The sequence below is a fragment of the Anomaloglossus baeobatrachus genome, chromosome 6 (genome assembly GCF_048569485.1).
Source record: "Anomaloglossus baeobatrachus isolate aAnoBae1 chromosome 6, aAnoBae1.hap1, whole genome shotgun sequence".
NCBI classification, from domain to species: Eukaryota; Metazoa; Chordata; class Amphibia; order Anura; family Aromobatidae; genus Anomaloglossus; species Anomaloglossus baeobatrachus.
In genome coordinates, this window is record NC_134358.1 from 253,948,407 (window position 1) to 253,970,317 (window position 21,911).

At 43.0% G+C, this 21,911-nt stretch overlaps 1 protein-coding gene across 1 annotated transcript in view; it reads right to left on the reverse strand.

Annotated features, from left to right (window-relative positions):
• Positions 1 to 21,911, reverse strand: part of EXOC2 (exocyst complex component 2) — a 288,387-nt gene that overhangs the window by 86,151 nt on the left and 180,325 nt on the right. Inside the window, exons 14-18 of the mRNA XM_075314813.1 lie at positions 18,847 to 19,004; positions 10,028 to 10,149; positions 4,930 to 4,991; positions 2,915 to 2,995; positions 160 to 219 (exon numbers count right to left, since the gene is read on the reverse strand). Of these exons, the coding sequence (XP_075170928.1) occupies positions 160 to 219; positions 2,915 to 2,995; positions 4,930 to 4,991; positions 10,028 to 10,149; positions 18,847 to 19,004 (483 nt within the window). The remainder of the gene's footprint in view (positions 1 to 159; positions 220 to 2,914; positions 2,996 to 4,929; positions 4,992 to 10,027; positions 10,150 to 18,846; positions 19,005 to 21,911) is intronic.

Sequence of the window (21,911 nt, forward strand, 5' to 3'; positions counted from 1 at the left end):
TGTAAACTGCAATTTCTCTTGACGCTCTGGATAAATGGTGTCCGAGTCGGTATTTGGGTAATATATTATACGGTGTCATATTAGTGGACACTCGATGCATTGTAAAATGAGGAAAAGCATATTATTCCTACTGATTATGTAATGACAATTTCTACAGACCTGGATTATGTTAATGCAGAGGGTGCACATGGTGTCCTGCGTTTTCTGCTGCTGAAAAATCTGGGAATAAAATGGAAACATTTATAAACAGAAAATAAAGGAAAATGTAGACAGTAGGGTTGGAAATCAGGAATGGCTTTGTGACTACAGACTGCTGAATTTCACCACTCAAGTAGACAGTCACCTGGCTGCCTGTATGAGATCTGCATACTTCTGATCAACAGCACTCTGTCACGATTCGTCACTCTGCAGTCCAGGGGCGGGCTGGGCCGGGAGGCAGGTGGAAAATTGCCCCCCCCCCCCCCCCGGGCTGACCTCCCAACCGCTGTACAGGGCCGGCCATCTGCTGCCATTGTCATTCACTTACATGGCCGTGCACAGTGGCCTGCGCGTGGCCGTGTCTCCTGTACTGTGATGCTGCGGAGCCGTGTGTGCATGTCTGTGTGTATAGGATTGTGGATGTCTATTTATGTGTGTGTATGTTTAGATGTTTGTGATTGTCTTCAAATATGTATCTGCTTATTGTGAATAAATCTGTGTACGTGTCTGTATGCCGTGTGGGTGTAAGTGTCTGTATACCATGTGGGTATACGTCTGCACTGTATGTTTGCATATCAGTGTTTGTGGGGTTCTATGTATGTGTGTATGATGCGTGTATGTAAGGATACGTGACCATGATCAGGGTTCACAGCATTTTGGACCCAGTGTATTTTTGCTGCATGTAAAATGCTGTGTTGTACAATACAAGCATAGTGGATGGATTTCTAAAAATCCCATGACCACAGCCCACAGCGAAAACTGACCTGTGGCGTGGATCCCCGAGCCGCAGCATGTCAATTTATTGCTGCAGAGATGCGAGTGTTCTCCACAATGAGAACAAAGAAAACGACTGCAGCGGCCTGAACCCTGACTGTGGGCACAGGCAGCTGCAGTCCCTTTGGAGAGCACTGTCGGCCCCACAGGAGAGGACACGCTGCCTCCAGGACGCAGCATGTCTGGACCGTGGTCACATAGCCTTACAGTGTTGTGGTGTATGTGTAAAACATTTGTATCTTATATCTTATCTTTAAGGGTGAGTGCCCACCGTCAGGCTTCCTCATGGTCTGGATGCAGGGTGCTTTCTCTAGCGGAGACGCGCTGTTCGTGCACACGATCAAGGTCACTGACACAGTGGATTTTCGCTGTATTCTCCCACACAGAGCACTAGCATCTGTTAGAATAAATTCACAAGCTGCAAATCAGAAACTTGCGCCACAGGTCAATTTATGGAGAGTCTAAAAGAAGCACAGGGGGCTGGAGATTTCTATAAATCCATCCACTGTGCATGTGCTGTACAATGCAGCATGTCGGATGCAGCGAAAACACTCTGCATCCAAAACGCTGCTGACACTGATCGTGGGCACGGGCCCGATCACATACTGTATGTGTTAGGGACTTTCATTTTCTTTCTGGGTTTATTAAAACAAGTGAAATTAACCCCTTCCTGCACTGTGACATAACTATGTCACCTTAAGGCCTCCTTCACATATCCATGTTTCTGGTACGAGTTGTATCCGTTTTTTTTACCACATATACCCATTATAACCTATGGTGCGGCTCACATGTCTGTGTATTTACACAGACCGTGTGTCCATGTGGTCCACATGGAGATGTCGGTTTTTATTTTCTTGCAGCACAGATGACAATGGTCAATAGAAGACTATGGGGCCATTAAAAATACGTACAGCACACAGATGGCATCAGTGCATAGTCCGTGTGCCATCTGTTTGCTGTACGTATTTAACAATGAAAATATAGGCGAAGCTTTGTATTTGTGGTATATGTAGTTAGCTGGGTTATGGTACTGTATCTATGTAGTAAGCGTGGTTTGCTCCCATATCTATATAGTAAGCTCCGTTATGGTATTATATTTAAGCAGTAAGATTAGTTATGGTACTATGTGTATGCAGTAAGATTGTTCTGTTCCCGTATGTATGTAGGAGGCTTGGTTCTGTTGCTGTTTCTATGTAGATGACTGAGTAAGTAAAATTGTGACCCTGTATTATTATATTTAGATTTGCCAATAAACATGTAGAAAATTGAAAATAAGATAAACAAACAAATTAACAGATTAGCCATTTGTGGCAGTCAGAAGATGCAAGTAAAGAATATGCATATTAAAACACAAGAGTAAAGCGGGCTTTACACGCTACGATATATCTAATGAGATGTCGGCGGGGTCACGTCGTAAGTGACGCACATCCGGCATCATTAGTGATATCGTAGCGCGTGGCTATGAACTATGAACGAGCAGAAATACTCACCTTCTCGTTCGTCGTTGACACGTCGCTCATTTTCAAAAAATCGAACGTCCTGTTGTTCATCGTTCCCGAGGCAGCACACATTGCTCCATGTGACACCTCGGGAACGATGAACTGCAGCTTACCTGCATCCCGCCGGCAATGCTGAAGGAAGAAGGTGGGCGGGATGTTTACGTCCCGCTCATCTCCGCCCCTCCGCTTCTATTGGCCGGCCGCTGTGTGACGTCGCTGTGATACCGAACGTCCCTGCTCCTTCAGGAAGTGGATGTTCGCCGCCCACAGCGAGGTCGTTTGGAAGGTAAGTACGTGTGACAGGGGGTTACAACATTGTGCGACAAAGGCAACAAATTGCCTGTGCCGCACAAACCATGGGGGCGGGTGCGATCGCAAATACGATCGCACGAGAAATCGACACATGTAAAGCAGCCTTAACCGTCATGAATTTGGATACTTACATTTGCTTCTGCAGGTTTACATTCTATGATGCCTTTCAGTGACTGGAGTGCTTGGGTAATACTCTGCTCAAACTGTGATGGCTAAAAAATTGTAAAGGATAATAAAAATGACATTATTATAAAATAAAATGTACACATTGGTGAACCAATATTACACATCAGTATTTTTCTCATACATGAGAAATAGTCAGTGTTTGTTTCAGTGTGCTGGATCCATTTTTGGTCTTTGGGTCAGTTTTTAGAATCCTTGCTACATCTGTTTTTCTTATGTGAAAGAAAAAATCCTTAGCTTCTCATCTCCATTAAAGGGAATCTGTCAACAGGTTTTTGCTACCTTATCGGAGAGCAGTAATCAAAAGTCCTATATATTAGTCACTGTATCTTATCTGAGAGCAGCATGATGTAGGCAAAGATATTCTGAATCCAATGATCTATCACTTACAGTAGATAAGTGGCTGCAGCCACTAGGTTTAGTCATGTAGCTGAGCCAAGAGAGCTACAAAGATTGCATTGGCTGTTAAGGTACCGTCACACTTAGCGACGCTCCAGCGATCTGACCTCGCAGGGATCGCTGGAGCATCGCTACATGGTTGCTGGTGAGCTGTCAATCAGGCAGATCTCCACAGCGATCAGAGATCAGCCACCAGCCACAAGCGACCCGTGTAACGACGCTGTGCTTGGTAACCATAGTACACATCGGGTTACTAAGCAAAGCGCTTTGCTTATAGTTACCTGATGTGTACCTTGGCTACGTGTGCAGGGAGCAGGGAGACTGCTTCTAGAAGCTGCGGACGCTGGTAACCAAGGTAAATATCGGGTAACCAAGCAAAGCGCTTTGCTTGGTTACCCAATGTGTACCTTAGTTACCAGCGTCCGCAGAAGCCGGCTCCCTGCTCATTCAGATCGTTGCTCTCTCGCTGTCAAACACAGCGATGTGTGCTTCACAGTGGGAGAGCAACGACCAAAAAATGGTCCAGGACATTCAGCAACGACTGCCGACCTCACAGCAGGGGCCAGGTCGGTGCTGGATGTCACACACAGTGACATCGCTAGCAAGATCGCTGTTGCGTCACAAAAACCATGACTCAGCAGCGATGTCGTTAGCGATGTCGCTTAGTGACACTTGGCCTTAAGATCTCAATCACAGCAGGGGACATGCCAGACTGCCCTACCTATGAGTTTATAGTCATATAATGATAAGGATCCTGCTGCTTAAACAAACATAGCAAATAAACAAAAGATCGGACTGTGACAAAACAGGCATCCCTGAACTTCCTGTATTAACCCTTGCAGCATGCTGACTTCCGCTTACATAGCAAAAATCTGCTAACAGATTCCCTTTAAATAGTAAAAAAAAATATGGACAACATATAAATGACTTCTGTGTGCTATACGTTTTTTAAGGGACCATTGACTTGTATTGGCAAGTTTGCCCTGCAACATAAATTAAAGTAGGCCACGTCTGGTTGTTTTATGGACAATAAGTGACGTGAAAACGCATATTTATAATAAAGAGTCCCTGATTTATCCTCCCAAAAAACTAATGTGATAACAGCGAAGGGTGGTCCTACAAAGTCCCCACTGAGATAGGATGTACAGCGGCAATGGCCAGTGATACTCTATAATGCATCCTCACATTCTAAAGAGTGTGGTGCATTCAAGAGTGCAGGTATGGATAGAAGGATACAAATGCTGCTCATTTGGCTTCCCTAGTTGGAGGGAACGCTTCATGGGATAGATGAAAATTAGGACCACCACTGATCTATCAGTCAGGACCCCAGCCACCATTCTTCCACTGCTATTGGAAGTTGGATGAAATGCCACATAAAATCCTGAGTGCAGAGAAATTGTAATAAATCAGTGGGGATCCCAGCAATCACATACTTATGATTACTTATCCATAATCTGGATTTGTCAGAATTATAAATCTAATTTGGTGGAACTAATAGGACAGAGTGTACTGTGCATAACCTACTACTGCACATACAGTATACAACAATTCGATCTAAACATACCAAAGATGTTAAACCTTCGTTGTCGACCACCCAGTCTTCTTTGTCAGCCAATTTCTTCACCTCTGAAAAAGCAATAATTTAGCAAGTTAACTTTTGTAATCAGTAATTTACATATATTTTTTTCTTTTTAGACCAATGCTATTGGGTGGAGGAATAACGGCTTCCAGATGGAGAACTAGCTAATTGCCCTGAAAACAGATGAAGTGTCCAGTTTTTGGTCTTATTTTATTCCCACTGCTCCATTGATTATTTCAATTAATTGTTGTTTTTTTTTGTAAAGGGTGAACAGTCACCATTATACACTGTCCATTCTGCTAGCAGAATGTTATAGTGCAAGGGGAGTAGAGTAAATTGATAAATAGTTTTGTGAGGAAAATAAATCAGTATAACCTGTGTTTTATTAATTTAATCTTTTTTTTCTTTCTGGTATTTTTAGTCCGGTGGGCGGTCCTATCAGTGACTGACAGCTGTCTCTAAGCACACTTATACAAAGAAAGCTGTCAGTCACTGATATGACCGCCCACCGGACTAAAAATCCCAGAAAGCGCAAAGGATTAAATGAATAAAACACAGGCTATACCGAGTTTTTTCTCACAAAACTATACATCAATCTACGTGACTCCCCCTGCTCTATAACATACGCCCTGCAGATTGGACTGCATTTTCATAGTGACAGGTCCCTTAATATCTGACTTAGGGTTTCAGAAATATGGGCCTTTTTGTTTAGTGTGAATTCTTATGCTCTTTATTTAGAGGGATCACAGGATCCCCAGGGGACGTGTCTTCAGGCTGTTCTGCATAATTATCCTGTGATCCATGCCCCCCTGGAAAATATCATAAAAATTAGCCCTTAATAAAGTGGCACAGATTTCTGAAATGTTTTAACAAATATATAAAAAAAAAATAAACAAAAAAACCTACAATACTCAGGGAAGCATCAAGAATAAAATATGAGCACACACTGGTCACTTTTCACCAGGTGACAGGTTTTGTTCATTTTGTTTAATGTCTGTATGCGAATACTCAATGGTGGTCAAGCAGGGTGGATAAAAATCAATGTTTTTAAAAAAAAAAAAAAAAAAAAAAAAAAAAAACGGATTTTTTTTATTTAAATCGGATTTTTTTCAATAAACTGCTTTTTGAGGAAAATATTTTACCATCCAAAGGTTCTTCCATCATGAGATAAAGCTGAGTTGTTTAACTCAGTAGAATAAAGGCTGTATATGTGTAACAGTCACAATGCCATGCTCTTCCAGAGGTTTCTGTAGGATTAGTGGGCAGTTTCTCTCCTATATTATCACAGACGCTCGCTTTACTTACGCAGTTCTCAAAACTGAATTTGACTCCGCAGAGGTCCCAGCCTCTTCTTCACGGCAAAAATATTACAACATGAACAGAGTTGAGAAAAAGACCTTAATCCTATTGTTCTACAAACCTATGAATACAGAATCAACCCCTTCAGTGCCAAGTCCAAGAAGTTAGACAATATGTTTCTGATTGTTTGGAGTGGAATAGATCTGCACAACACAAGAAGAATGTGAATCTAAGTGTGAGGACGAGGAAGGGCAAGCAGACAAGAAAATGAAAGTGAAACTTTGAGCACAATACTGCAGCATAGCCACAGACAGACAAGTCTGGATCTGTTTGTGTGTACGATCTGAGGTTTATTACATTCTTTCCTTATAATGGCAGCAGGCCGTAAAAGAGACCCAGTTTGGGAATATTTTAATGAAGCTCCTTCGCCTATCGGTAAGGCAGGCATGCGTGCAAAATGCAAACGATGCAACAAAGAGATGCAAGGCCTGGTGGCACGAATGAGGCAACATCATGAGAAGTGCGGTGATGAAGATGACCAAAGAAACACTTCTGAACAGGCAGGATCTTCAGGTTGGGAAACATTTTTTATTGAATCCTATTTCTAAAGACTGAACTGTCATGTGTGAGAAAAATTATATTTCTTATTATTACTGCATGTTACTGTCATTTGGTACAGTTATGAAGAAAAACAAATATTCCTTTTGGGGCAGGGGCAGTGATGTGTTGTGTACAATAAGCAAAAATTGTATAATAAACAATAAAATAACAGCATTGACTTTTTTTGTTTAGGGGAATTCATGGATTCTGGAAACTATCCACCTCCAAGATCACCATCATCCTGTTCTACAGTTTCAGAGTTATCCATCCAGGATAGTGCTTCATTAGCAGCAGCGTCATCATCAGACACCCACAGCCACATATCACCATCACCCAAAAGGAAGAAAAAACCTTTACCTCCTGGAACCACCATAGATAGGTTTGTGATAAGAACTAGCTTATTAGAAAAAGAGTTGATTGATGAAAAAATTGCCCAGTTTATTTATGCAACGAACTCTTCTTTCCGTCTGACTGAGAACCCACATTTCATTAATATGGTTCAGTCACTGAGACCAGGATACAGTCCACCCAGCAGAGCTGATGTTGCAGGGAAACTGCTGGATCAAGTGTATGACAGAGAAATGGAGCAATGTGCAACAGCTCTGGAGGGTAAAATTGTTAACCTAAGTATTGATGGGTGGAGTAATGTTCACAATGATCCTATTGTATATGCTTGTATAACAACAGAAGAAGGTAAAGTCTTCCTTGCACAAACAACTGATACGTCAGGAAATGCACACACAGCAGAATACTTACAAGAAGTGGCAGTAAAAGCTATAACGACATGTGAACAAAAATTCAAATGTCTAGTACGCAGTTTGGTCACTGACAATGCTGCAAACGTATGCAAGATGAGAAGAGATTTAGAAGAGCAGGGAGGGAATACAAAGCTGCTAATAACATATGGTTGCAGTGCTCATTTGCTAAACCTCTTAGCCAAAGACTTAAGTGTTCCAGAAATAAAGGCTAATGTTGTTGAAATTGCTAAATACTTCCGTAATAATCATTTTGCTGCAGCAGCTCTGAAAAGGATGGGTGGAACCAAGCTAACGCTCCCACAAGATGTTAGATGGAACTCTGTGGTGGACTGTTTTGAGCAGTATATCAAAAACTGGCCTATTCTGATGACACTTTGTGAAGAAAATCGATAGCACTGTCACGGCCAAAATCCTCAACATTGGGCTTAAGAGAAATGTTGAACATATGCTGAGCTTCCTGAAACCCATCTCTCAAGCTTTAAACAAAATACAGAAAAATAGCTGTTTTATTGCGGATTCTGTTGAAATTTGGAAGGAACTGAGTGAACACTTAAAAACAGAACTACACATGGACAGAATTAAATTACAAGCAGTAAACAAACGAATGGGACAAGCACTGACTCCAGCTCATTTTTTGGCAAATATTGTCAATATCCAATATCAGGGTCAAAACCTAAGTGCTGAGGAAGAGGAGTTCGCTATGACATGGGTATCCAGCAATCATCCATCTTTAATGCCAACTATAATAAACTTCAGAGCTAAGGGGGAACCATTCAAGAAATATATGTTTGCTGAAGATATTTTAAGGAAGGTCACACCAGTAAACTAGTGGAAGTCACTTAAGCGCTTGGATTTAGAGACTGTTCAAGTAATTATTTCACTTTTAACAGCAGTAGCTTCTTCTGCAGGCGTTGAAAGAATATTCTCTTCCTTTGGACTCATTCATTCTAAATTGAGAAATCGGTTGGGACCCAATAAAGCAGGAAAGCTTGTTTTTCTTTTCCAGATTATGAATAGGAACAAAGAAGAAGATGATGATGATGATGAAGATGACGACAAGTGAGCTACAGAGGACAGCAGGGACAGTAGTATTTAAGTTTTTCATGTGTCGGCTGGGCTGACAGTCTAAGTTTCTTAAAATATATATATATTTTGTTTAGCCAAATTAGTTAACAAACATGGATGTTTGTTTAAGCAAATAACTTATGCTGTAATGTTGTTATTGTTTCAGTTGAATAAATCTATTTAAATTGTTATTAAGGTCAGGATTATTTTTCTCCTTCCTAAGTACAACAGAACAGTGGTGTCCAAATATGAATGATTAACCCATTAAACTGGGGAGAAAAAAGTAATATAAAAAGTGATTCTAAAAATCTTCATCTACTTGCATGTTAAAGTAGCAAGAACTAGTTTAGGTAGAAACTTTGATTTAAATCAAGCCTTACTGACTAGTGATTTAAATCGTGATTTAAATCGTGATTTAAATCAGTTAGATTTAAATCAAATCCACCCTGTCTGTGGTCAAGCCATGCAAATAAAAGAAAAATGCATCAAAACTAAAGGCTGCTTTAAACGCGTCGATTTCATGTGCGATTGCATGAGCGATGGCACCCGCCCCCATCGTTTGTGCGGCACGGGCAATTCATTGCCCGTGTCGCACAAAGTGAGTAACCCCCGTCACACGTACTTGCCTCCCGAACTACCTCGCTGTGGGCGGCGATCATCCTCTTCCTGAAGGGGGAGGGACGTTCGGCGTCACAGCGACGTCACACAGCGGCCGACCAATAGAAGCGGAGGGGAGGAGATGAGCGGGACGTAAACATACCGCCCACCTCCTTCCTTCCGCATTGCCGGCGGGACTCAGGTAAGCTGCAGTTCATCGTTCCTGAGGTGTCACACGGAGCGATGTGTGCTGCCTCGGGAACAATGAACAACCGGACATTTGATTTTTTCAAAATGAGTGACATGTCAACGAGCAACGATAAGGTGAGTATTTTTGCTCGTCCACAGTCGCTTATTTCTGTTACACGTTCCGATATGTCAAACGAGGCCGGATGTGCATCACTAACGACGTGCCCCCGACGACATATCGTTAGATATATCGTAGCGTGTAAAGCGGCCTTAATACATACAGTATCTATTTTGGATAGTATGATTTCTATGGTTTTAACCAATCCAGTAGAGGCACAAGTTATATCATTTTAGATTATCTTGTGACAGTAAATTAAATGTCTAAAAAGCCAAGAAAAACATAATGCAGCCACCTAGAATATGTGATATTGTATTTCTAAGCACTATATTAATATATATTTTAAAATATCTATAGGAGATGCTCAGAAATAAAGACTAATTTTAATCCAGCAGTCACAAAAACAAAAACGTAACCCACAGAATGAATATCCTAAAATACGGTGGTGAGCACGTACCTTCGGCAGTATGATGCAAGGTGACCTTGACGCACGTCTCTCTCAGTTCCAGTATGAGGTCTTGTATAGACTGCAGGATATCATTGGGGATCTCAAGAGCGGTGAGCGATTCGTATGTATGCCTAAACAAATACATCAATGATAGAGAAAAAACGTATTGGTAAATATAGTCATGGGTCTTACTTCTACAAATATATCAGAAATTTAAAATGTAGCTATATTAAAAGAGTGATCATTTTTTAGTTTAAAGGGAACCTGTCAGGTCCTCTGCCCTCCAGCCCAGCAGCATTCATAGCTGTATGCCAAGCTCCCTCTCTGGGTTGGAGGGCATAGGGGGCCTGGCAGTTTCTTTTAATTACTTTTATTTACCGTATTTTCCAGCATATAAGACGACTGGGTGTATAAAACGACCCCCAACTTTGAACTTTTCCAGTTAAAATATAGAGTTTGGGATATATCGTGTATATACTTGAGTGTAAGCCGACCGGAGTAATATCCCCATTGTTTAGTGATGTCCCCTGCTGTAATGTCCCGTGCAGTAATAAGCCCATTGTTTAATAATGTCCCCTGCTGTAATGTCCCGTGCAGTAATAAGCCCATTGTTTAATAATGTCCCCTGCTGTAATGTCCCCATTGTATAGTAATGTGCCCTGCTGTAATGTCCAGTGCAGTAATGTCTCCATTGTTTAGTAATGTCCTCCTGCTGGTTCCCTTCTGTCCCCATCATGCAGTTGTTTACACACAATAAAAGATATTCTCACCTCTCCTCCATGCCCGCGGTGCCTCCAGCTGTTTCTTGCAGCCCGCACACAGATACCCCCGTGATAGCGTGAACGGAGCGGCCGCTGCAGGATGTCGTCATGGCTTTACTACAGTTAAATGCTTTACGGCTACACAAAGCATTCAACTGCAGTAAAGCAGGTCCAATACATAGGGCTACTGCTACTGTCAGCGCTTTACTGCAGTTGAATGCTTTGTGGTGCCGTAAAGCATTCAAATGTAGTAAAGCCATGATGACACCCTGCAGCGGCCGCTCCGTGCACTGGACGCTATCACGGAGGAGTCTGTGTGCCTGTGGACTGCAAGAAGCAGCTGGAGGCACGGAGGAGAGGTGAGAATATCTTTTATTGTACGGAAACTGATGGCACAAAGCGTATAAGACGACCGCCCCGACTTTTGAGAAGATTTTCAGGGGTTAAAAAGTCGTCTTATACGCCGGAAAATATGGTAATAAATAAATAAGAAACTTTGTAATCTTTGTATCTTATCAGAGAAATCTGCTTCTTCCTCCTGGACTAATCAGTCATTCTGAAAAGTCTCAATTCAGGGATAATACCTGTCTGCTGCGTACACAGATTTTCCAGTTACTGAGATAGGAGATGATACCTGTTGCTCATAAAGTTCTGGGAAAGAAAGGTCTGTAAAAAGGAAGTCTGTAAGTTGGGAACTAGATACCCCGCTGGTACAAAACTATAAAAATGATTTGATGTATTTTTAGTAATCCTCTTTTTTTTCTTTGAGTATGGTTGGTTTCTTTGCATTTTTTTTGCTAATATGCATAATTACAAGTTTCTTACACATAACAGCTCAATGAGATGTCTGTAAAAAATTGGTCCACGGACTAACTGCAATGCATGGCATGGATACCTAAGATGCAATGCCCTGCACATGAGGTAAGAGACTTGGCAATATCAGGAGAACTATACTACGTTTCTAATTGGAGGTATTCGCTAATATTATTACAGGTACTACATATTGGGATAGGATCTTGAAGATTGGAATACCCCTTTAAATATGGCATCCTTGATGCATCTCTGCCCCTATCTTCCTTGGCGGGCGTCGCAACTACTCGTGTCAGTGCATGCTATCCAGCGCTCATGGAGCGCACCCCAATAAACTCTCTCCATCTATGGCCCACTTAGCAAAGTAAATGGTGAACTTGGGCACTGATAATGCAGGTAATTGGGAATTGCAGCTCTCCATGTCATTCCGCTCTAAGAATAAGCTGAAACAACAGCTTTAGTTTTTAAGGGCACTTTACACGCTGCGATATCGCTATCGATTTCGCTAGCGAGCGTACCCGCTCCCATCGGTTGTGCGTCACGGGCAAAATCGCTGCTCACAACATCGCTTACACCCATCACACGGACTTCCCTTCCCTGTGACGTCACTGTGGCCGGCGAACCAGCGACGTCACACGGCAGACGTCCTATAGAAGCGGAGGGGCGGAGATGAGCGAGTGGAATATCCCACCCACCTCCTTACTTCCTCATTGCCGGTGGACGCAGGTAAGGAGATGTTAGTCGTTCCTGCGGTGTCACACATAACGATGTGTGATGCCGCAGGAACGACGAACAACCAGCGGCATGTACCACCAATGATATTATGAAAAGGAGCGACGTGTCAACGATCAACGATTTTTGCCGTTTTTGCGATCGTTGATCGTCGCTCCTAGCTATCATACGCTGTGATGTCGCTAACGGTGCCGGATGTGCGTCACAAACACAGTGACCCCGACGATATATCGTTAGCGATGTCGCAGCGTGTAAAGCACCCTTTAGTGCAGATTGACATATTTGATTCCAGGGTTTAACCCTTTGATTAGAGTGTCTATGACTACAGTAGAGTAGAGTAGTCTATGACTACAGCAGGATTAAAGTGGACTGCTCTCTTTTGAACAGGACACTGCAGTCCACCTAGGTGTTGAATAAAGGATTCCCTTGTCAGTAAGAGCAGTTTCACATCTCCGGTATTTTGCCGGCACTCATGCAGTACAGTACATTCATTTACAGTGGAAGCGAGACACCATGTGGACATATGTGGTTGTGTATAAAGCACACAACCGCATGGTGTCACACTTCCACTGTAAATTAATGTAACTGTAAGGCATGTGTGCCGGATCCGGCAAAATACCGGAGATGTGAAACGGCTGTAAGCCTGCTATTAGGGCATGTTAAGTGTTGCCCTAAGAAAAGCCTCTGTCATACTAGCAAATACGGGTTTGATGCTGCGCTAAAAACCACAAATCCAGGAGGTGTGATGAAATCCTTTCCTTTATTTGCACGGGTCTGACCCGTGCAAACAAAGGAAAGGATTTCATCACACCTCCTGGATTTGTGGTTTTTAGCGCAGCATCAAACCCGTTTTTCCTCATCTAACTTGTTATCTACTTTCTTGTCGGGCCTGTGGCTGACCACCATATGCACTTTCTGCTTAAACGCTCGCAGAGGAGTTGTGCCTGTCACAACTGAAACAGGTGAGTACCTGCCTCCTCACATTTATCCTCTTGTCTACCAGATAAGACCCTATTTTGCGCTTCTTTCCGCCACAGTTTTTCCTGATACTAGCAAATACATTATAGGTTTGAAGGAAAAAGCTAAAATCGTAATCTTTAAATAGAATTAAAAATATGAAAAAAAAAAAAAAATTAAACAAACATATAAAACGTTTATTTTTTTTATTTTACACACCATCCATAAAAGCAAATAAAACTACAGATATAATCACATCCCTGTGATAACTTGATTAATTAGGGCGCAGTCAGACGGCTGTATAATACATACAATGATCACATCGCAGTGCTCAGACCGGCCGGCGGTTCTCCTGACCTGAGCGCGATGCCATGAATGTCTATGTAGTTATCACACTCGGGTCAGGAGAACCGTAGGCCGGACCGAGCATTATGATGCGGTTGTCGTCCATAGTACAGGGCCATGTGACTTGGGCATTAAAGCGAATCTATCCCCCGATTTCACAATACAAACTACACAAACTCTGTAGTTCCATTAGACCTGACAAGACTGATGTACTTATAAAAACAGCAATGTCAGAATAACTGTATTAAACCTTTACGAAATTTTCACTTAACCCCATTCCGATGGGGGTGGGGGGGATGCTCCATTTTTATGCTTTCATTTTTCCCTCCCCTTCTCCCAAGAGCCACAAAGAATTGTTTTTGCATGAAAAGCTGATGTTTTTAGTGGCACCATTTTGAGGTAGATATGAGGTTTTAATTGCATTTTTGGCCTTAGTTGCAGCAACTGAAAGACTGAATTTCTAGGGTTTCTATTTACTTCCTCTACATGTTTACTGACAAAATTCATTCAATTTATTTTATTGACAAATCAGATTTATACAGGTTCAAAGATATGTATTTTTTAAAGTTTTTATTTCTTTATTTAAAATGTGAGATAAAAGGGGGTGTTATCAGTTTTTATATAGTTAAAAACTATTTATTTTTACTTTTTTAGTTTACCGTATTTTTCGGACCATAAGGCTATGTGCGCACTTACCGGATTTTGCCGCGGATTTTTCGCGGATTTGCTGCATGTTTCGCTGCAGAAAATGTTCATAACATCTCTGCAGTGAATCACCAGCAAATCCTATGGAGAAAAAAAATCCTGTGTGCACTGGGCGGAATTTGACAGCTGCATGTTTTGCTGCGGGAATCCCGCAGCAAAAACAAGTGCATGCCACTTCTTTTCCGCACATCGCTGCGGGATTTCACTCCATTGACTCCAATGTAATCATGAAATCCCGCAGGGAATAACGCAGGCAGCAAATTCTGTGCGGTTCACTGCGTTTTCCTGCGTTATTCCCTGCGGTATTTTGCGGTTTACCTCCGGTAATGTACATCACTTGCTTGCGGTTTTGCAGGGAAGTGATGTCATTACAGGAAGAGGAAGCCGTGCAGAGAGTAAACACAAACACATCACAGACACACACACATCACAGACATAGAACACACATAGAAAGCAAACGGAAATATAGAAAAAAAAGAACGTGGGCTCCACTGCATATTTACCGTCCAGCCGAGGTAAGCACACAGCGGCGGCCCGGTATCCTCAGGCTGGGGAGGGAGAGGGGCAGGGTTAATGTCCCCCGCCTCACTCCCCCTCCGGCAGCCGAGAATATCAGCCGCAGCTGCCCCGGGACTGTCGCATCCATTATGCGGCAGCACCGGGAGTGTCCTCGGCTCTTCCTGCCGCCGTGTAGCAGTGGCGGTCAGGGTAATATAACAAGGGGTTAATGGTGGTGGATCACCGCCATTAACCCCAGGCTTGATCATGGCAGCGTCTATGTGACAGCTGACATGATCAACCCGTAAGTAAAGTGAAAAAAAAACACACACACCGAAAAATCCTTTATTTTAAATAAAACCAACAAGCCTCGTTCACCATTTTATTAACCCCTCCCGCACCAAAACTCCGGCGTAATCCACACAGCTCCGGCATAATCCACAGCTCCGGCTCCGGCGTCCTGCACTGCTGACATCCAGCCGCGACTGTCACAGACACAGGCTGAATGCAGCAGACAGCAGAGGTAATTACCGGTCATTTCCCACGGCCGGTAATGTGAACTCACTGCCGACCGTGGGAAATGCAGCGATCTGTCATCTATCTATCCCTCTATCTATCCCTCTATCTATTCTTCTGTCTCTTTATCTATCTATCTATCTATCTATCTATCTATCTACTATCTCAGAATTAAATGACTTTTTTTTTTTTTTCAATGTGCTTTATTGCATTGAATGCAATAAAGCACATCCCAACCCGCACGCGGCAAAACCGCGGCAATACCGCGAATTATACCGCGGTAAAACCGCAGCAAACCGCGGCAAACCGCATGCGGTTTTCGGGTGCGGTTTCCCCGCGTTTTTTTTACCGCGGGTGCGGTAATCTTTGACAGCATGCAGAATTTTCTCAAGAAAATTCCATTTCCCAGTGCGCACATAGCCTAAGACGCACTTTTTTTCCCCCATATGTTGGGGGAAAGTTGGGGGTGCGTCTTATGGTCTGACTATAGGGCTGCGGCTGGGAATAAGGGTGCTGCGGGTCATCGGGGGCACGAGCAGGCAGCAGCAGAGCCTGCCGTGACCACGTGGGCCCGCTCATTACATATGCACGCCCATCCTCCCGCCCATCTCTCAGTGCAGAAGCCGGCGCTGACAGGTGGGCGGGAGGACGAGCGGGGATGCGCACATAGCAAAGAGCCGGCCGCATGATCACCCCTGGCAATTACAGCCTGGAGTGATCATGTGCGGCTGTATTTACTGCCCCCCGCGCGTCATTACCAGCGCGGGGTGCAGTGAATCAGTGTACTCACCCATCCCCGTGTGTGGAGCCGCCCCCCTGCTGCACGCGATGTCTTCCTGTCTGTGCCGGTCAGCTGATCTGTGCTAAGCTGGTCAGCTGATCGGCACAGACAGGAAGACATCGCGATGCAGCAGGGGAACGGCTCCACACACACAGGTCAGTGGTGCAGAGAGAAAGATGATCGGTGCTGGAGGGAGTGAGGAAAAGGTGAGTATAAACGTTTATTTTTTTCTCTGTGCTATAGGATACAGGCCATATACCAGGATGGTATATGAGCACGATGGGGGCATATAGCAGGATGGGAGTATATGAGCAGGATGGATGGGGGTATATGAACAGGATGGGGGGGGTATGTGAACAGGATGGGGGGTATATGGACAGGATGGGGGGTATATGGACAGGATGGGGGGTATATGAACAGGATGGGGGTATATGAACAGGATGGGGGGTATATGAACAGGATGGGGGGGTATATGAACAGGATGGGGGGTATATGAACAGGATGGGAGTATATGAACAGGATGGGAGTATATGAACAGGATGGGGGTATATGAACAGGATGGGAGTATATGAACAGGATGGGGGTATATGAACAGGATGGGGGTATATGAACAGGATGGGGGTATAGGAACAGGATGGGGGTATATGAACAGGATGGGAGTATATGAGCAGGATGGGGGGTATATGAACAGGATGGGGGTATATGAACAGGATGGATGGGGGAATATGAGCAGGATGGATGGGGGGGTATACCAATAGGATGGGGGTATATCAATAGGATCGGGGTATATGAACAGGATGGGGTATATGAATAGGATGGGAGTATATGAGCAGGATGGGGGAATATGAGCAGGATGCTGGTATAGGAGCAGGATGGGGGTTTATAGCAGGATCATATACAAGGCAGGAGGATCATTACCAGGATGGGGTACCTTAGTAGAGAATTTGGGGACATTACCCCCATAACAGTGTCAGCAGCAGATCCTCGCCCCATAACAGTGTGTCATGACCACATTTTTTGCTTAAAGTTTTATTTTCCTATTTTCCTCCTCTAAAACCAGGGTGCGTCTCATAGTCCGGTGCGTCTTATAGTCCGAAAAATACGGTACTTAGGAAACTTGAACCTGTTATTTTCTGATCACTTGAACGAATATACTGCAATGTTGCAGAGTATAGCGCACATGTATACTGCAATATTGAAGTACATAGGAAAAATCAGGGTCTTCTCCACAGGCTGGTTGAACACAAACAGTGACAATTAAGGGTTAACAGCAGCAGATGGCGCTCAGTTCCACTTGCTACTGTTAAGAGTCAAACTATACTGTGTATGAGGCCGGGGTCAGGCAGCCGCATAAAAACGTTGACGACCACATCAAAATGCACTGACATGCCGGTGGCTCACCTAACCCAAAGTGAGAGCTACATAGAAATACATGAAGCTGTCTCGCTCAGGTCAGGAGAGTCGCTGGGCAGTCAATGCACTGCAATGCGATAGTCATCCGTGTTATACAGCCGTCTGACCCCAGCCTGACAGCCAGCCATCAATTCTGGTGCGACAAACGCAACAGTGGTTGCCCGTACTCTTCGTCACAGAGAGATCACAGACATCCATGCAAGCACCGTGTGATGCACATTGCACAAGCCCAGAATGGTGGCCTGAAAAATGGTGAAGAAGTCTCAACTTCAATATCGTCATAAGAACCATTGACTCAAATTTGCACAAAAAGTACGAAAAGTGGACAAAAGAATATTGGAAATGGGTGATTTGGAGCGATGACACAAAAGTGAATAGACTGAGCACTGATGGGTGCAAAATGGGTCTGGAAGAAACAAGGGAAAAAGGAGCTAACAGATCGAGAAATTGACGGAACTGTCACGTTCAGTGGAGGAAGTCTGATAATATGTGATTGTTTCACAGCCAAAAGTATTGGATACTTGACCAGGAATGATGGTGGTCTCAATGCGGAGTTGGATAATACAAGATGAGTTATTTTTTATACTCTACTATGGGTATGAAAAGCATGACAGTGTGAGAAGGACAACGACTCGAAGCATATGGAGAGATTGGTGAAGAAATGGTTCAATGAAAATGAAGTAGAGGTGCTGTATTTGCCCTCACAGTCTCCAGACCTCAACCCAATCGAACACTTGTGGGTAACAATGAAGAAAAAGCTGTAGACATACCCATGTGAGTCGATCAGTATGCATCAACATTGGGGACATAGAAGAGACCTGGGATCAGATTTTGGTCAAGACATTATTGAATATGATTGAGAGCATGCCTAGGCTGTGTTGAAAGGTAGATTTACAAAATACTAACAAAATAATAAAAATGAGAATTTAGATTTTTAGAAACAAAACAGTAACGATGCAGTGACATGAAAACAATCTGCATAACTAATCATATGCTTAATAGTTGCAAGTGAAATGCATGTATGAGATAGCCAAGGTGATTGTCTATAAAATGAAGGTAGTCTCACGCTCAAAGCTGTAGTAGATGGTGAGATATGGAGTCTGAAAGTCAAAAGTTCAAAATATATTTACCCTTTTGCTTGTCAGTGTATTTATCTAATGTATGTAGTTTGTACTGTGAAATCTAGTAGAAAGATCAGCTTGAATTTATGACTGCAGAAATGGAAAAAATCTCCTGATAATAAAGACGTATGGTAAATAGGCCTGGTCATTATGGGTAAAAGGAGAACATAAATAGTATATAAAGCTTACCTCACAGTCTGAACAACATGAGCTAGCCAAGGTCCAGATAAGTCAGGCTTCAGTCCCCAACCTCCATAAATTGACAAATCGTCTGGGCCAAGAGTAGTTGGGAGTAAAGCTCCACGGATAAGCTTCACCAAACACTGCATCACGTCTTGTATCATTTTCTAAGTCACAGAAAATATACAACAATAATTATAGAAGCTTGTCAATATGTCTTCTGCTTGGATAAATGGACTTTACAAAGTTTAAGTGCGATCCAGAAAACAGTTACACGCTGTAATGGCAAACTAATAAAAACCTAATATGAAAACATTTAGAGGCGTTTGGCATATTAGAATGGCCATTGTAATAATTGCCCATCAGCCACATCACAGTAACCTTTGCTGGGTCCTACCTAAATGTTTTTATATTAGTTTTTATTAGTTTGTCATTAGTGTGCGACTTTTTTTCTCTGTTCACACTAGGAGTGCTGCCAGTCTTTTCTTTTATAACATATATAGAAAGGAGTGATGTCCTTTAGACAGGCCTTGCACCCCCTCCCCCACTTTACCCAAAAGCCTCATGTGTTGTTAACTTCCAAGGTTACTCGCTGATCTTGTGTAGGTTTTTAGGACCCCAGACAGATGCACTATAGAGTAGAACCCAGCAAGGGGCGTTGCAGTGATGTGGCTACTGGGCAGGTATTATAATGGCCATTCTAATATCCCAAACACCTCTAAATATTTTTATATTAGTTTATTAGTTTGTCATTACAGAGTGCGACTGTTTTTCTCTTAGTTATATCTATCTATCTGATAGCTTGAAAAACTTTCTATTTGGCCATATAAATTGAATGACAACGCGGGCATCGGGCCCCCTGAGTAACGGTACGCCACTTAGGCCACCACGAGTGGGCCCCCCGGCAGCCCAGGGCCCTGGCATTTGACCGGGTTTGCTGGGTGCTGACGCTGGCCCTGCCTGGAAGTGCCTGTAAGCAAAGTCTATGCAGTGTAAGAATGATGTTCCATAGACTTTGTTCATCGCTGGACTATGCTGAACATGCATGGGAATTTTTTACATTTTTTTTAATGTGATGAATGAGGGTAAGTGTCTTGTTTTAGTTCTCTCTGTGTTTTTTTCAGGTATCCATTTGTGGACTACTATGGATTCGGTGGAATCATTGGACTATGGCGGACCTGTGTGGATTTTTTTTTTTAATAAAGTGGATAATGAGGGAAAGTCTCAGGGTGTGTTTATTTCAATAAAGACTGTGTGTGTGTGTGTCTTTTTTATTCATTACGGAGTTACTAATGTGGATGTCTGAAAGACACCTCTCCATTACTAACACCAGAGTTTGATGTCAGCTTTGTTTTTGGACACTTCACAGCTGACATCAACCACAAACACAATTACCCTGATTGCCAAATCAGCAGGGTATCGGGAAAAGCCGAGGCAAAGCGTCAGAACTTGAGCATCTCGTGGTGCTGTATTTCCGGGACACCTGTAGGCTGGAATTTTTAGGATGGGAAGGGGCCAATAACCATGGACCTTCCCAGCCTGATAATATCAGGTCCTAGCTGTCTGGCTTACCTTTGTTGGTTATCAAACATGTGGGGACACCAGGTCTGTTTTATTTATTTTTTTAATAGTTGTACAATCTATCTAGTTATCATTTTCTACCCATCATTTTTGCAAATGTTTAAAATATATTTAAAAAAACAAAAACAAAAAACAGTAATTTTTGAATGCATTTAATTTCAGAACAGGTCACATGGATGTCATCCGTCTAGTGTACAGGTTTTCATGGACAGTCTGACTTGGGTCTGTGTGATCTGTGCTGCCGTGAAAAAGCGGACATGTCCCAGTGTAGTTAACACAGACATGTGTCATTCACAGGGACACACAGTCAGTGTAAAAATAATGGAGGTGTGAAGATCACCTGAGATGTTAATGGGTATGCATTGCAAAATTGCAATGATTGTTACCCTTTAAAGAGATCTCCCATCACGGACAATGACCAAATGCTCACAATTACGTTGGTACTCCTATGCAAGTGCACAGGGAGGCAGCATGCACAGTCATCTCTCAGCTCCTGTGAACATGTTGGCGGTATGTGTGAGAATAGATGGCACAAGTACAGGAAACATATTTAAGCTTTATTATTTTAATGGGGCCAACCATGGGGAAAGAGAAGGGGGTTGTCCTAGTTATGGACAACCCCTTTAAGCCAGTATATGTGCATCTAGATCTGTAATTCTGTACAGGGCTACTCGCAACAGTCACCATCGTTTACTGATTAGCGGTCATTCAAAAGCCTTTTTACGCCGTTCTGTGCAAGCGCTGGCCAGCTTACCTCACGTCACCTCTTTGAAATTGCGCGATGGTGGTTGGCCTAAAGCGACAGGAGGCAGACTAACGGACACCAGAGAGCCCGCCCCCGTGTACCATTATCAAGATCTGAATACAAAAAGGTACCACTTTACAAAGTCTTTATTTTGGTCAGAAAGGGGGCACATAAACAACAGGAACATTGCTAGATGCAACCCAGGAGCTGCAGAGGGGGAATCTTTTAGGTTTAGTGCAAAATTTCTGATGACAGGTTCCCTTTAAAAGTCATTTTCACCAGATGAATGAGCATTGTGTTTGTTTATTGAGTGATCAGTAGCCTGTTTACACTGCAAGAATATTGTGAAATGACTATTCTTTAGAAATCTCATTCACAGCACTTTTTCAGTGTAAATGCACCATAAGACTCAATACTCATCTGGTGTCTTTAAGGAGAACCAGTACTTCCCGGACGTCGCTTTAAGGCAGGGGTAGGCAATTACTTTTCCAGAGGGGCCACATGAGAGACCAAGACTGACGTGGAGGGCCAAAACAAGTAGTTGAAATTAATTCTGCTCAATATTAATAGTAACGTATTATAATTATTATATTATTAATTGCATCATTTAATATTGAGCAGAAATAAGTATGCGGACATCCCCCCCATATACAGTTTGAGCCCTTACACAGCCCCCCTAGACACAGTATGAGGCCAAACACAGACCTCCTATATACATTACCAAAATAGATCAAAAAAGCACAACCAT